The sequence below is a fragment of the Gigantopelta aegis genome, chromosome 12 (assembly GCF_016097555.1).
Source record: "Gigantopelta aegis isolate Gae_Host chromosome 12, Gae_host_genome, whole genome shotgun sequence".
Classification (NCBI taxonomy): domain Eukaryota; kingdom Metazoa; phylum Mollusca; class Gastropoda; order Neomphalida; family Peltospiridae; genus Gigantopelta; species Gigantopelta aegis.
In genome coordinates this window covers 1,297,413-1,312,767 of record NC_054710.1, presented here as the reverse complement: position 1 = coordinate 1,312,767, position 15,355 = coordinate 1,297,413, and the positions used below count along the sequence as shown (strand labels likewise).

Genomic DNA, 15,355 nt, shown 5'->3' with positions numbered 1-15,355 from the left:
TACTGTTTTATAAACACAAGGGAACTGAATAAGTAAATTGCAAACAAAAATACTTGTTAAAAATAATGTTCAATGTTGCCGACTTTAAAATTCATAGCTGTCAAACACAAAGGAGTTGGCTTAATGCTCTGCCTTCTTTGTTTCTCTGCTAGCCTCATCGGAAGTTTTTAATGACAATAAACAGAAATCTCCTTCTTACGCAATTCAATTAATCAGTGGTGAAGCCAGGGGGGCAGGGGGCCACCCAATCCCAGGAAATTTTAACCTTTTCGCTTATTAATAACATTAAAAAGGTTCCTGTGTCATATCCCACTACACAGGTGCCCCCCCCAATAGAAAATGCTGCCGACGCCACTGCAGTTAATTGATGCAGACTTTATGTCTACGACCAAGTCCTACAGTCTACAGAGATGGCAGCCTATCACTAGCATGGTCACGTGAAAGGAGATCATGTGACCAACTGTATGAATAACTGCAAAAAAACACATTGCTCTTACCTTTGTGATTAGACATTGACCATAAACACAGTTCTTGTAAACTTCTACACAAATTAAATTAATTGATATGAACACGATAGATGACTGTACACAATTACATCTGAAGTAAAGATTACAAACCTACATAAATAGGGAAGCCATATATGAAAATTGTATTTCTTATTTTTTTATACTCGAATAGGTTATGTATTCATTTTGTTTGTCACCGTTTTACTAATCTGTAGGTGGGAGTCTTAAACGGTAATGCAATATTTGCTAATAAAGTGGGTTTTAAGGGGATTTTGTGTGAACCTGTTGATGATTTTTGGTGTGTATGTGGGTGGGGGAGGGTCTTTTTATGGGGAAGTTCTAATTCACATATAATAATTATATACTCATTTTTATTGTCATTTTGCAAATATATGTCAAACATGACATTATTCGCGCTGTTTAATATTACTTTGATAAAAAATGGCCTTTTTGCATGCTTTAAATTATTCTTTTGTAAAGGGCGTTCGCGCATAAAAATTAAAATATCACAAAATTTCGGAAACCTATTTCTATTAGGATGGTCGTCCTGTAGTGAGAAGGTTAGGTTCAAGCTGTAGCTGCCCTGGATAGGTGTGTGACATGTGACGTAACCTGAGTATCTTAACTTGCATGATGTTGGGCAGGATAGTGAGAAGGTTAAGTTCAAGCCGTAGCTGCCTGGATAGGTGTGTGTGCCATGTAACGTAACCTGAGTATCTTAACTTGCATGATGTTGGGCAGGATAGTGAGATGGTTAAGTTCAAGCCCTGACATGGATATGTGTCTGACATGTAACGTAACCTGAGTATCTTAACTTGCATGATGTCAGGCAGGATAGTGAGATGGTTAAGTTCAAGCCCTGCCCTGGATAGGTGTGTGACATGTAACGTAACCTGAGTATGTTAACTTGCATGATTTTGGGCAGGATAGTGAGAAGGTTAAGTTCAAGCCCTGACATGGATAGGTGTGTGACATGTAACGTAACCTGACTATCTTAACTTGCATAATGTCAGGCAGGAGAGTGAGATGGTTAAGTTCAAGCCCTGCCCTGGATATGTGTCTGACATATAACGTAACCTGAGTATCTTAACTTGCATGATGTCAGGCAGGATAGTGAGATTAAGTTCAAGCCGTGTGGATAGGTGTGTGACATGTTAACGTAACCTGATGTCAGGCAGAATAGTGAGAAGGTTAAGTTCAATCCCCTGACCTGGATAGGTGTGCCTGGATAGGTGTGTGACATGTAACGTAACCTGAGTATCTTAACTTGCATGATGTCGGGCAGGATAGTGAGAAGGTTAAGTTCAAGCTGTAGCTGCCTGGATAGGTGTGTGACATGTAACGTAACCTGAGTATCTTAACTTGCATGATGTCAGGCAGGATAGTGAGAAGGTTAAGTTCAAGCCGTAGCTGCCTGGATAGGTGTGTGACATGTAACGTAACCTGAGTATGTTAACTTGCATGATGTCAGGCAGGATAGTGAGAAGGTTAAGTTCAAGCCCTGCCCTGGATATGTGTGTGACATGTAACGTAACCTGAGTATCTTAACTTGCATGATGTCAGGCAGGATAGTGAGAAGGTTAAGTTCAAGCCGTAGCTGCCTGGATAGGTGTGTGACATGTAACGTAACCTGAGTATGTTAACTTGCATGATGTCAGGCAGGATAGTGAGAAGGTTAAGTTCAAGCCCTGCCCTGGATAGGTGTGTGACATGTAACGTAACCTGAGTATCTTAACTTGCATGATGTCAGGCAGGATAGTGAGAAGGTTAAGTTCAAGCCGTGGAGCTGCCTGGATAGGTGTGTGACATGTAAACCTGAGTATGTTAACGTAACCATGAGTATCAAGACAGTAACTTGCATGATGTCAGGTATTTTAACTTGATAGTGAGGATAGTGAGAAGGTTAAGTTCAAGCCCTGACCTGGATAGGTGTGTGACATGTAACGTAACCTGAGTATGTTAACTTGCATGATGTCAGGCAGGATAGTGAGAAGGTTAAGTTCAAGCCCTGCCCTGGATAGGTGTGTGACATGTAACGTAACCTGAGTATGTTAACTTGCATGATGTCAGGCAGGATAGTGAGAAGGTTAAGTTCAAGCCGTGCTGCCTGGATAGGTGTGTGACATGTAACGTAACCTGAGTATCTTAACTTGCATGATGTCAGGCAGGATAGTGAGAAGGTTAAGTTCAAGCCGTAGCTGCCTGGATAGGTGTGTGACATGTAACGTAACCTGAGTATGTTAACTTGCATGATGTCAGGCAGGATAGTGAGAAGGTTAACCTTCTGACTGTTCAAGCCCTGTCACGTCAGTCCTGGATAGGTGTGTGACATGTAACGTAACCTGAGTATCTTAACTTGCATGATGTCAGGCATGATAGTGAGAAGGTTAAGTTCAAGCCGTAGCTGCCTGGATAGGTGTGTGACACATGTAACGTAACCTGAGTATCTTAACTTGCATGATGTCAGGCATGATAGTGAGAAGATTAAGTTCAAGGACCCTTAAGTAAACCCTGGATAGGTGTGTGACATGTAACTTAACCTGAGTATCTTAACTTGCATGATGTCAGGCAGGATAGTGAGAAGGTTAAGTTCAAGCCGTAGCTGCCTGGATAGGTGTGTGACATGTAACGTAACCTGAGTATGTTAACTTGCATGATGTCAGGCAGGATAGTGAGAAGGTTAAGTTCAAGCCGTAGCTGCCTGGATAGGTGTGTGACATGTAACGTAACCTGAGTATCTTAACTTGCATGATGTCAGGCAGGATAGTGAGAAGGTCAAGTTCAAGCCGTAGCTGCCTGGATAGGTGTGTGACATGTAACGTAACCTGAGTATCTTAACTTGCATGATGTCAGGCAGGATAGTGAGAAGGTTAAGTTCAAGCCCTGCCCTGGATAGGTGTGTGACATGTAACGTAACCTGAGTATCTTAACTTGCATGATGTCAGGCAGGATAGTGAGAAGGTTAAGTTCAAGCTGTAGCTGCCTGGACAGTTGTGTGACATGTAACGTAACCTGAGTATGTTAAGTTGCATGATGTCAGGCAGGATAGTGAGAAGGTTAAGTTCAAGCCATAGCTGCCTGGATAGGTGTGTGACATGTAACGTAACCTGAGTATCTTAACTTGCATGATGTTGGCCAGGATAGTGAGAAGGTCAAGTTCAAGCCGTAGCTGCCTGGATAGGTGTGTGACATGTAACGTAACCTGAGTATGTTAACTTACATGATGTCAGGCAGGATAATGAGAAGGTTAAATTCAAGCCCTGCCCTGGATAGGTGTGTGACATGTAACGTAACCGGAGTATCTTAACTTGCATGATGTTGGGCAGGATAGTCAGAAGGTTAAGTTCAAGCCGTAGCTGCCTGGACAGGTGTGTGACATGTAACATAACCCGAGTATGTTAACTTGCATGATGTCAGGCAGGATAAAGAGAAGGTTAAATTCAAGCCCTGCCCTGGATATGTGTGTGACATGTAACGTAACCTGAGTATCTTAACTTGCATGATCTCAGGCAGGATAGTGAGAAGGTTAAGTTCAAGCCATAGCTGCCTGGATAGGTGTGTGACATGTAACGTAACCTGAGTATGTTAACTTGCATGATGTCAGGCAGGACAGTGAGGAGGTTAAGTTCAATCCCCTGACCTGGATAGGTTGTGACATGTAACGTAACCTGAGTATGTTAACTTGCATGATGTCGGGCAGGATAGTGAGAAGGTTAAGTTCAAGCCCTGACCTGGATAGGTGTGTGACATGTAACGTAACCTGAGTATCTTAACTTGCATGATGTCAGGCAGGATAGTGAGAAGGTTAAGTTCAAGCCGTAGCTGCCTTGATAGGCATGTGACATGTAACGTAACCTTAAACCGAGTGCTCTGTGATACATATAAGCATAAGCACCATAAATTTATAAAATCTGCTATCCTAAAATGAAATTATTTTTGCGTGTGTTTGCCATTGTAATATATCAAAGATGCAGGTTTATTTATTTAAAGTGTAAATACATTTGTATTTTGTATTAGTAAATATAGCTACAGTGTCGTAACTATATATACACTCTGCAGCTTTACTATTCACCTGAAAGATCAAGATGAGTTAAAACTTACTTCCAGAACGACATAAAATTTGGGAGCCATCACTAGAGTTCTTAAAGGTCCACCTTTTTCCAGACATAAGGCCAATGGAACCAGGATAACGACGAGTTTTATTAAATTGATCAAATACAACATCTGTCCCATCTATCCATCGACTGTAGCTTTGATCATGGTCCACATCCAAAACACCTGTCACAGACAAATTAATACATTATATATACACACAGAGACAGAGAGACAGAGAGAGACAGAGAGAGAGAGAGAGAGAGAGAGAGAGAGAGAGAGAGAGAGAGAGAGAGAGAGAGAGAGAGAGAGAGAAAGAGGGAGGATATTCTCCCCAAGTGTCTTGTGATATCATAATTTATCAGCACGAGTTGATGAAAGTATGAAATCCGAGGCTTGCAAGACACGAGGGGGGTATTCTTTTTATTATCCATTAATTGTCATTCTTTTCATTTGCGACAGATGTAAACAATGTCAGTAATGTGGGCTGAATGTCACTATATTTGGCAGCGGTAGACTCGTTAACTAGCAGAACGGCAGTGACGTGACGTCATTAATGATAGGTTTAGCGCTGAAACAAACACAGTGATGTAACAAACTAGTGTCTTGTGATTAAAATTTGACCAATCAAGACTTTCTAGGAGATATCGCAAATTACAGTGCCAGTGATATCTCCTACAAAATCCTTTAATGGATGATAAATATATATATCAGGGTACCCACAGAATTTTCAAATTAAAATTCCTGAATTTTCCGTTGTAAAAGTTTTTCCCTATCTGATATTCATGATTTTTTTTATTGTATACAAGGGCCTCCTGCCACCCCCAGTAGCCGCGCATTCACCTCCAACTACCATAATCAACATATTCTGGCAATATATACATGTGAGTACATTTCAACTCATTAATTTGTTGTTCAAGTCTTCCAGTTACTGTTAATATTGTCTCACCATAAAAACTACACGTTTATTGTGGTCCTTGTGGAAGACACTAGTCATTGTGTTGTATTATAACTATGTGTAAAAACTACAAATGTTTATTGTGTATTATAACTATGTGTAAAAACTACAGAAGTTTATTGTGTATTATAACTATGTGTAAAAACTAAAAATGTTTATTGTGTATTATAACTATGTGTAAAAACTACAAATGTTTATTGTGTATTATAACTATGTGTAAAAACTACAAATGTTTATTGTGTATTATAACTATGTGTAAAAACTACAGAAGTTTATTGTGTATTATAACTATGTGTAAAAACTACAAATGTTTATTGTGTATTATAACTGTGTAAAAACTACAAACGTTTATTGTGTATTATAACTACGTGTAAAAACTACAAATGTTTATTGTGTATTATAACTGTGTAAAAACTACAAATGTTTATTGTGTATTATAACTATGTGTAAAAACTACAAATGTTTATTGTGTATTATAACTGTGTAAAAACTACAAATGTTTATTGTGTATTATAACTATGTGTAAAAACTACAAATGTTTATTGTGTATTATAACTGTGTAAAAACTGCACGTTTATTGTGGTCCTTGTGGAAGACACTAGGCATCATGTTGTATTATAACTGTTTAAAAATTACATGCTGAATATAAAGATTATGATTTACAAATGTAACAATAAAATTAAGTCTGCTATAACCTTCTACTGCCATCTATGTTTAAATTTATAAAGATGGGCAACAGATTAATAGACTTTACAAACATTATTTGTTCAAAGTTCAGCAAATAATATTTCAAATGTCTGAACTGTTAGTATACTTTGAAACAACTTGACTGTGCATGCAAAATGTCACTGTATCATCCATAGCTGTGGAGACTTATCTTGCTGCATAAAATGATAATAAAGACTTTCGGTCAGAATGTATTTTTCCAAATATGTTCACAACTTTCATTAAAAATATTTTGGTAAAAATATTTCTTTTTCTAGATTTGTTTAAAATGTGTGACGTCAAACTAATCTGTGCTAATCGTGATGACATCATATTATCGATGGTGGCGACTTCAGTACTGTGATTTACTAAAAATCTTCATTAAAATGTTATTTTAGAAGTGTTACAGGATAAATAGAATTCGCTACTCCTGTTTTTTAATATGTAAAATATCAACCTCATCTAGTTAACTGGTATTTGTTTCGGCAGAGCCTCGACAAACACCGATTAACACAGACTCGGTTGATATTTTCCATATTAAAAAATATTTATGATGAATCCTCTATATATACAAAATAGGGTTCATCAGAATTCCTCAATACTTTTACAGATTCCATAACCCTGAAATGTTTTGAAGCAAAAAAAAATTAAAATTAATTAATTTAGTTTTTTTAAATCATTATCCCCATTTTTTGCAATCAGCAAACTACATTCTGAACACCTCGGTCGATTACGGTTTCTCGGGTTGATTTGATTTTAAAAAGAAAAAGTTCCTACCCTATTTTTTTCAAGGATGAAACATGAGACACACGTTTTTTTAAGCCTACATGTATATGTTCTGGTTTCTTTGGAGGGGGTCTTTCTTGTTTTTAGTGTGGTTTTGGGGGGTTTAGGGGGAGGGGAGGAGTTCTCATTCATAAAAAAAATATATATATATATTCATTTATAAATGACAAAATGTTCTTTTGTCTTTAACGCTGTTAATTGTTGATATACGGGTACATATGAAGAGTTCAGGAGCAAAACACGATATAAACCATTTTCTTTTTCTTTTTTTAGTTAAAGCCATTATTGTATGTCAGTAAGGGCTAAACGCGATTGATCCTTATAAATTGTATTGGGTAAATCCTGGGGGGTTTTTCATCAAAACGCGATATACGCTAATTAAAAAAGTAATTTTTACTGCAAATGAAAAATGGATATATCACGTTTTGCGCATATTTATGTAAAGTGGATTATTTTTATAGCTTACATGTAGGTGGTATTAGTGGAAACAATTATTTAAAAATTGTCATTCGCAACTTTATTCTAAACCGATGGAAATAGTTTTTCTAAACATACCATCAAGTATGCTTAATGAGACTACTTGTATCTGTTGTGTAAATTGGCAAATTAAAGATCGCAGTATGCACAATGTACATTAAAAAGTTAATTATTTTAATTTACTGGGTATTTTCCTTTTATCAACAATAAAATTGGGCAAGTGAATTTTTCACCATGGCAAGAGAATTTTCAAATCCACTGGCCCCATGACAAGTGAATTTAAAAAATATTCTAGGACCTCTGGACAACCTCTCAAAAGACTAGTTCAGAGAGCGGCCCACTGACAGTGACATCTGCTTCCACCCCAGTAGTCTGGTCCTTGAAGGGTCTGACCCCAAACAAAAATGGTATAGAAATTATTTTGATATCATTCAAAGCATATTTTTTGGTAGAACATATTCAAAATCTGCTAAAATCTGCTTTTGGGAATTCTTTTTGAAGCGATTGAATTGTTTGCCACATATAGTACTACCAAGGGCGTTGCTCAGTCTTAGGAGACTACCAGCTTCAATGAACACAAAAAAAGTAAAGTTTGTTTTATTTAACAATGCCACTAGAGCACATTGATTTTTTATCTTTTTTAGAGGAAACCCGCTTTCGCCACATAGGCTACTCTTTTATGACAGGCAGCAAGGGATCATTTATTTGCACTTCTCACAGGCAGGACAGCACAAACCATGGCCTTTGTTGAACCAGTTATGGATCACTGGTCGGTGCAAGTGGTTTACACCTGCCCAATGAGCCTTGCAGAGCACTCACTCATGGTTTGGAGTCTGTATCTGGATTAAAAATCCCATGCCTCGACTGGGATCCGAACCCAGTACCTACTAGCCTGTAGACTGATGGCCTGACCACGACACCACTGAGACCGGTCCAGTGAATACAAAGTGGAACTCCATAAAGTAGTTGGAATCATGATAGTAATAATTATCCGTGTAGAAAAATAGTTCCATTTTTTTATGTTTTCCCGATTATTTTCAGGAGCGGATATATGGTTTATGGAAAGGGTGACCGGGCATGAAATGGAATACTGGTACTAAATATGAACGAGAGACAATGTTGTTAAAGTTCAATTCATCATCAATGGGGTCAACAGGCATCACCTGACCACAGGGTCAGATCCAGGAAATAGTTGGGAGGAGGGCTAAGGGAATAAGGGCATATGGATCAACACATAAAAGTGCAAACCTGATGATGATTTTTTTTTTTGAGCCAAACAAAATGACACATGAATATATTTAGGGGAACGGGTCGCCTGCTCCTCCACCCCCCACCCCCAACCTCTACGCCAGACCTAACTAAATCCACCCTTAATTTATGCAGATTGGAATCTTAAGCACAAGTCTTAAAAGCTGGGCGTTTAGCATTGTAATGCGTTAATACTAGTATATGGCTCAATGTATATAGAAAATAACTGATTTATATCGTTAAAATAGCTTACTTACTTTATCTGGCGCGGATTCCGGGGTGTATCCTATCCCTGACCTTCAAAGTGCTACAAACATTGATGGATGAACACAATAAAGTAATTTCCTTTTAGTGGGTGCAGATACATGTATACTATATTTGTCGGCTAGACATTTTTGAGGAAGAATGTTAACAGGTGCGGGATTTGGGCAGGGGGTAAAAAAAAGTATTTTGTCTTTTATACAAGACGAGAAGACTTCTTTAAAGGAGTGGACAATTAAGGCATATGGCCTGGTATGCATATTCAATGATATATAATGCACATTATTGCTTAATATCAACAAGTATAATCTTATACTTAATTAATAAAACAGTTAAATGTGATGGCTATTATATATATAACGGGTGCAGCAAAAATATTTTGTACCATACTAATGAATACGCCCTCTGGCGAGCTGGTGGTTACATAATACCTAACGTGTCACGTCAGGAATTAGTCTTCGAACTGAAGAAACAAAACATACCTGATTTTTGCGGATGCATCGCAATGTTCTCAGCAACTTCTGTAATAATAGCCATCCCAGTAAGCCAGTAACAATTATATATTATTTTTCAATACAAAATAAACCACCATTGTCAAAGTGTTGAAATAACTATTATGTTTTGTACATAAATTAACCCATGTACTGAAATAATAATCGGAATGTTTTCTTAGTTAATTGGTATTTTTTTTCCGTGGTTCCGGATTGGCAGGTTTATATTTAGACGGACACTGTGTCTAGACACACTAAAAAGACATGCCTCTTTTATTAAGATCACAGGGTATTGTGTTATAACCGCACAGATACCCCTCTATTCATAATGGACATTACCAGCCGCCCTACGTTACTACTGTAAGTAATTCTGTAAAACCATTGCTTAAGTAGACTTTCCAATCTAAAATGACAAAAACTGACCAATTACTTCATCCTAAAGAAAAGAAAAGTATCACTTGGGTATCTTGAGTGGTAGTTTTTGCTCGAATGTACCCTAACAATAGGCCTAATAATATGTTGTTTTTTTCTTTGGGTTTTTAAAAAAAGAAAAATACTATAACTTCATTTCGTTCTATTGATGCAAACTGAAATATATTTAGTTAAATAGTTCATTATACAATCAAGTCATTTATGTTGTTTTACAAGTCAGGTTGATGAAAGCGAAGCGATTTGTTGTAACTTAGAGCGTTTATTTACACTGTGTATAGAGGAGATGGACGGAGCTGACGTCACTTCGCCCCAAGCTATACCACCGGACATCTCAAAAACAAAACAAAATGGCTGCCCCAGTTAGCAGGAATAATCATGTTCTTTTATTAATTCTAAAATTACGCGTTTTTCATTTATTAAAGTGTCAGTATGTGTTGATGGTCCGGGTATGCATCTTTCCAACACATAAGGCTCTTGTTTGAGTTGACCCTACCTTTAATGCCACCAAACTTAAGTACATTACATTAGTGTTACCATTAAGAAATTGATATCAGTGTTTGGGTTGCTGTTCTGTTTTTAAGTTGTGCTTCCAAATCTATATATGTTGAAATCTTATTATTCTTCAACTGAATTTACAGTCATGATTGTAAGTTTGATGTGTTCACTTTAGTCACGAATGGTATACAGGTAATCGTAAACTTACACAATTTTGCGATAAGAGCATACATTATTTCCAACACTCTAGCAAACATTCTGATACTGCATCCATTTCTCTCGTAATTGACATTTCTTGATACCATTGCTTAGGGACCAAGCCATTGATTTTGAGTTTACCCCAGCAGGTGAACCAGTAAACTTTCTGTAGGTGGAAGATTCTGGGGTACAAACGATTCCTTGCTTGATGATACGGTCTCTATGGATTTAGCATATCATGCACTGTGATATCATGTCATATATAGAGGATTCGTCACAAGTATTTTTTAATATGGAAAATATCAACCGAGTCTATGTTAATCGGTTAACTAGACGAGGTTGATATTTTATATATTAAAAAACACGAGTAGCGAATTCTATTTATCCCATAACACTTCTAAAATAACATTTTAATTCAGTTGTTTAGTAAATTACAGTACTGAGATGCCACCATCGATAATATGACGTCATCACGATTAGCACAGATTAGTTTGACGTCACACATTTTAAATAAATCTTTGAAAACGTTCGCTCAGGTACAGTTCTTGTTGGCTTGTAAATGACCCATCCACAGCAACAAATTACCTAGAGATCTTGCAGATTTGCATACCATTATTATCCGGGTTAATAAAGTAAATTATCACATGGGTTTATGACATGGATATCATGGGTAAGTTATAGGATAAAATAGGATACTAGATTTGCCTTCATGCTCTCAATATCTACACCTTTTCCTAATTCTACTCGGGTGCTTGTTATCGTTTGTTGACATTCCTGCTCAAACTCATCATAAACAACGCAACTGTGTCGACTGTACGTTTATTTGTTTCAAAGAAGTATACTGTCGACGAATTTAAGTGCCATTTCAAATGTTGTTTTAGTTTGTCAATTGGGAGAGAAAAAGAGTAGGACCATATTTAATTAAAATAATCACAAATGCATTATGTATACAGATATTCATATTTTAAACAGTAAAAAAGGTTATATTTGTGGGAAATGTCACAGGGAATACAAAGTGAGAATACCTTTTGTTTAAAGTGGTCTTTAAATGGTATAATACATGAAAATGTATGATTAAAATGGTATAATACATGAAAATGTATGATTTAAATGGTATAATACATGAAAATGTATGATTAAAATGCAGCTTTATAAGTTATATTTATTATGGTTTCGCTGTACCGTGACATTTTATGACACTCAAATGTTCTGAGACATATTTAAGTAACTTAGTTACCATTGTACTTTCAAACACCATGCACTGGCTAAATGATGTCACACGTAACGTTACCTAGCACATTTTTATTTATATTTCCTAAAATTTCTTAAAATATAAACACTTATAAAACAAATTCCCCAAAACCGATTTAAGCGGATTTTTGATATATTGTTCTACAAAACATAGCGTTTCTAATGATACAAATCATTTCTATATCATTTTTTCCCAGGTTTCACCACTTTTTGACCTTCACAGTCCAAACCATAGCAAAACAAGCCCTGGGCCCCATTCCACGAAGTGATCTTAGAACTACTAATGCTGTAAATACCTACCACCGCTACCTTAATTTTGTTCTACGATTGCCATCCCATTCTGCAATGTGGCATAGCTTACTATCATTGTAAATTACTGTGGAAATTTACAACAGGTACGAGGCAGTTGAAAGCCACTAACATAGTTGTCAAATAGCAGTTAGATGATGAGTTTATCATTTTCTAAGAAGGATACTTTTTGTGTAAAAATGGATTTAATATACACCAAATACCTTTTATGAAACTCGGCATTCGATGAAAAACAGTCTAGGCCATATGACCTTCACGCAAAAATAGGGGAGATAACTCATGTCTTATACATTTGGTAATTATAGCTTAGCAAATAAACAGACAAAGTTATACAAATGAATACATCCAAGATGTTCCGAAAGAATATTTTAGTCATTAAATGGGCACTTACGACTACCGTAAGGTAGCCTTGTGGAATGGCTGTAAAGTTACAGTGCCATTTGTAAAACTCATTACAATTAACCTTAGCTACAATTTATTTGTGGAATGGGGCCCTGGATGAGAAAGAAAAGTTGCTCCAACCAGGACTTCTAGATTATGGTAGCCCTACTCCCATGGCTAGTGATATTCAGTGTTGGGCTAGTAAATAACTACTATAACTAGCCCAACGGCTAGTGAAAAAAAACAACCTTGTCAAATGATGCATTTACATATTTTGATGCATTTACATATTTTGAAATATGAATCTCCTGTTCCCTCTTTCCAACCTCAACCTAAGGATTTTTAAGCTCTATCTCCCTCTTTAGGTGACATATCTGATTATTACCATTAGTAAAATTGTATTCATTTACAGTAGGGCTTGGAATTTTTAATCATGGCTAGTATATTTTTAAAATCACTGATCCCATGGCTAGTGGATTTTTATAAAATTCTAGAAGCCCTGCTCCAACAGTGTTATAAAAAGATGAGGCCACAACTTTCGCAGCAGACAAAAGGTTCCCAGTAGCTAAAGCTGCCGGGTACTTCTTGACCACAGTGCCCAGTATTCAATCGTTACCAGTGATTAGTCCATCGAATCAGCAAGTCACTTGTGTGCTTCATGTGCTAACAGGAAGTTTAAATCTTGCCGTGGAGATTCTGTTGCCAAAGGTATGTTTCCAAAAGAAACTCCTTAGTAGGAGGGAACAGCTTCCTCCGACGAAATATACCTGTGCACACTTATCAGACTTGGTCTTGAACAAAATCGAGGATCACCTAGTAAATGCATCCTTCCTCTGGCAAAACACCAGCCAAAGAGTGGACCTCAACAGTTACTGACCCTGGTGCTGACACGTCCTCCTCTTACAAAACACCAGCCAAAGAGTGGACCTCATTAGTTACTGACCCTGGTGCAGACACGTCCTCCTCTGACGAAACACCAGCCAAAGAGTGGACCTCGACAGTTACTGACCCTGGTGCTGACAGGTCACCCTCTGGCGAAACACCAGCCAAAGAGTCGACCTCGACAGTTACTGACCCTGGTGCAGACAGGTCCTCCTCTGACGAAACACCAGCCAAAGAGTGGACCTCGACAGTTACTGACCCTGGTGCTGACAGGTCACCCTCTGGCGAAACACCTAGCCAAAGAGTGGACCTCGACAGTTACTGACCCTGGTGCTGACAGGTCCCCCTCTGGCGAAACACCAGCCAAAGAGTGGACCTCGACAGTTACTGACCCTGGTGCTGACAGGTCACCCTCTGGCGAAACACCAGCCAAAGAGTGGACCTCGACAGTTACTGACCCTGGTGCTGACAGGTCCTCCTCTGGCGAAACACCAGCCAAAGAGTGGACCTCGACAGTTACTGACCCTGGTGCTGACAGGTCCTCCTCTGGCGAAACACCAGCCAAAGAGTGGACCTCGACAGTTACTGACCCTGGTGCTGACAGGTCACCCTCTGGCGAAACACCAGCCAAAGAGTGGACCTCGACAGTTACTGACCCTGGTGCTGACAGGTCACCCTCTGGCGAAACACCAGCCAAAGAGTGGACCTCGACAGTTACTGACCCTGGTGCAGACACATCCCCCTCTGGCGAAACACCTGCCAAAGAGTGGACCTCGACAGTTACTGACCCTGGTGCTGACAGGTCACCCTCTGGCGAAACACCAGCCAAAGAGTGGACCTCGACAGTTACTGACCCTGGTGCTGACAGGTCCTCCTCTTATGAAACACCAGCCAAAGAGTGGACCTCGACAGTTACTGACCCTGGTGTTACTGACCCTGGTGCAGACAGGTCCCCCTCTGGCGGCCAAAGAGTGAAAAAAACACCTCCTCTCAAAACAGTGGACCTGTGTTACTGACCCTGGTGCTGACAGGTCACCCTCTGGCGAAACACCAGCCAAAGAGTCCACCTCGACAGTTACTGACCCTGGTGCTGACAGGTCACCCTCTGGCAAAACACCAGCCAAACAGTGGACCTCGACAGTTACTGACCCTGGTGCTGACAGGTACCCTCTGGCGAAACACCAGTGGTGGACCTCGACAGTTACTGACCCTGGTGTGACACATCCCCCTCTGGCGAAACACCTGCCAAAGAGTGGACCTCGACAGTTACTGACCCTGGTGCAGACAGGTCACCCTCTGAGAGCAAACACTCAGCCAAAGAGTGGACCTCGACAGTTACTGACCCTGGTGCTGACAGGTCACCCTCTGGTGAAACACCAGCCAAAGAGTCAACCTCGACAGTTACTGACCCTGGTGTGGGCGAAACCCCCAAAGAGTGGACCTCGACAGTTACTGACCCTGGTGCTGCCAGGTCTCTGGCAAAACACCAGCCAAAGAGTGGACCTCGACAGTTACTGACCCTGGTGGACAGCTGAAACACCAGCAAAGAGTGGACCTGACAGTTACTGACTGGTGCTAAACACCTGGCAAACACCAGACAAAGAGTGGACCTCGACAGTTACTGACCCTGGTGCAGACACATCCCCCTCTGGCGAAACACCTGCCAAAGAGTGGACCTCGACAGTTACTGACCCTGGTGCTGACAGGTCACCCTCTGGCGAAACACCTGCCAAAGAGTGGACATCGACAGTTACTGACCCTGGTGTAGACACGTCATAGAGCTGACGAAACACCTGCCAAAGAGTGGACCTCGACAGTTACTGACCCTGGTGCTGACAGGTCACCCTCTGGCGAAACACCAGCCAAAGAGTGGACCTCGACAG

The 15,355-nt window shown here is 39.3% G+C and overlaps 1 protein-coding gene across 1 annotated transcript in view; it reads right to left on the bottom strand.

The window, feature by feature from the left end:
* LOC121386547 overlaps positions 1-15,355 on the bottom strand; it is a 118,520-nt gene that overhangs the window by 82,182 nt on the left and 20,983 nt on the right. Inside the window, exon 3 of the mRNA XM_041517485.1 lies at positions 4,608-4,784. Within this exon, the coding sequence (XP_041373419.1) occupies positions 4,608-4,784 (177 nt within the window). The remainder of the gene's footprint in view (positions 1-4,607; positions 4,785-15,355) is intronic.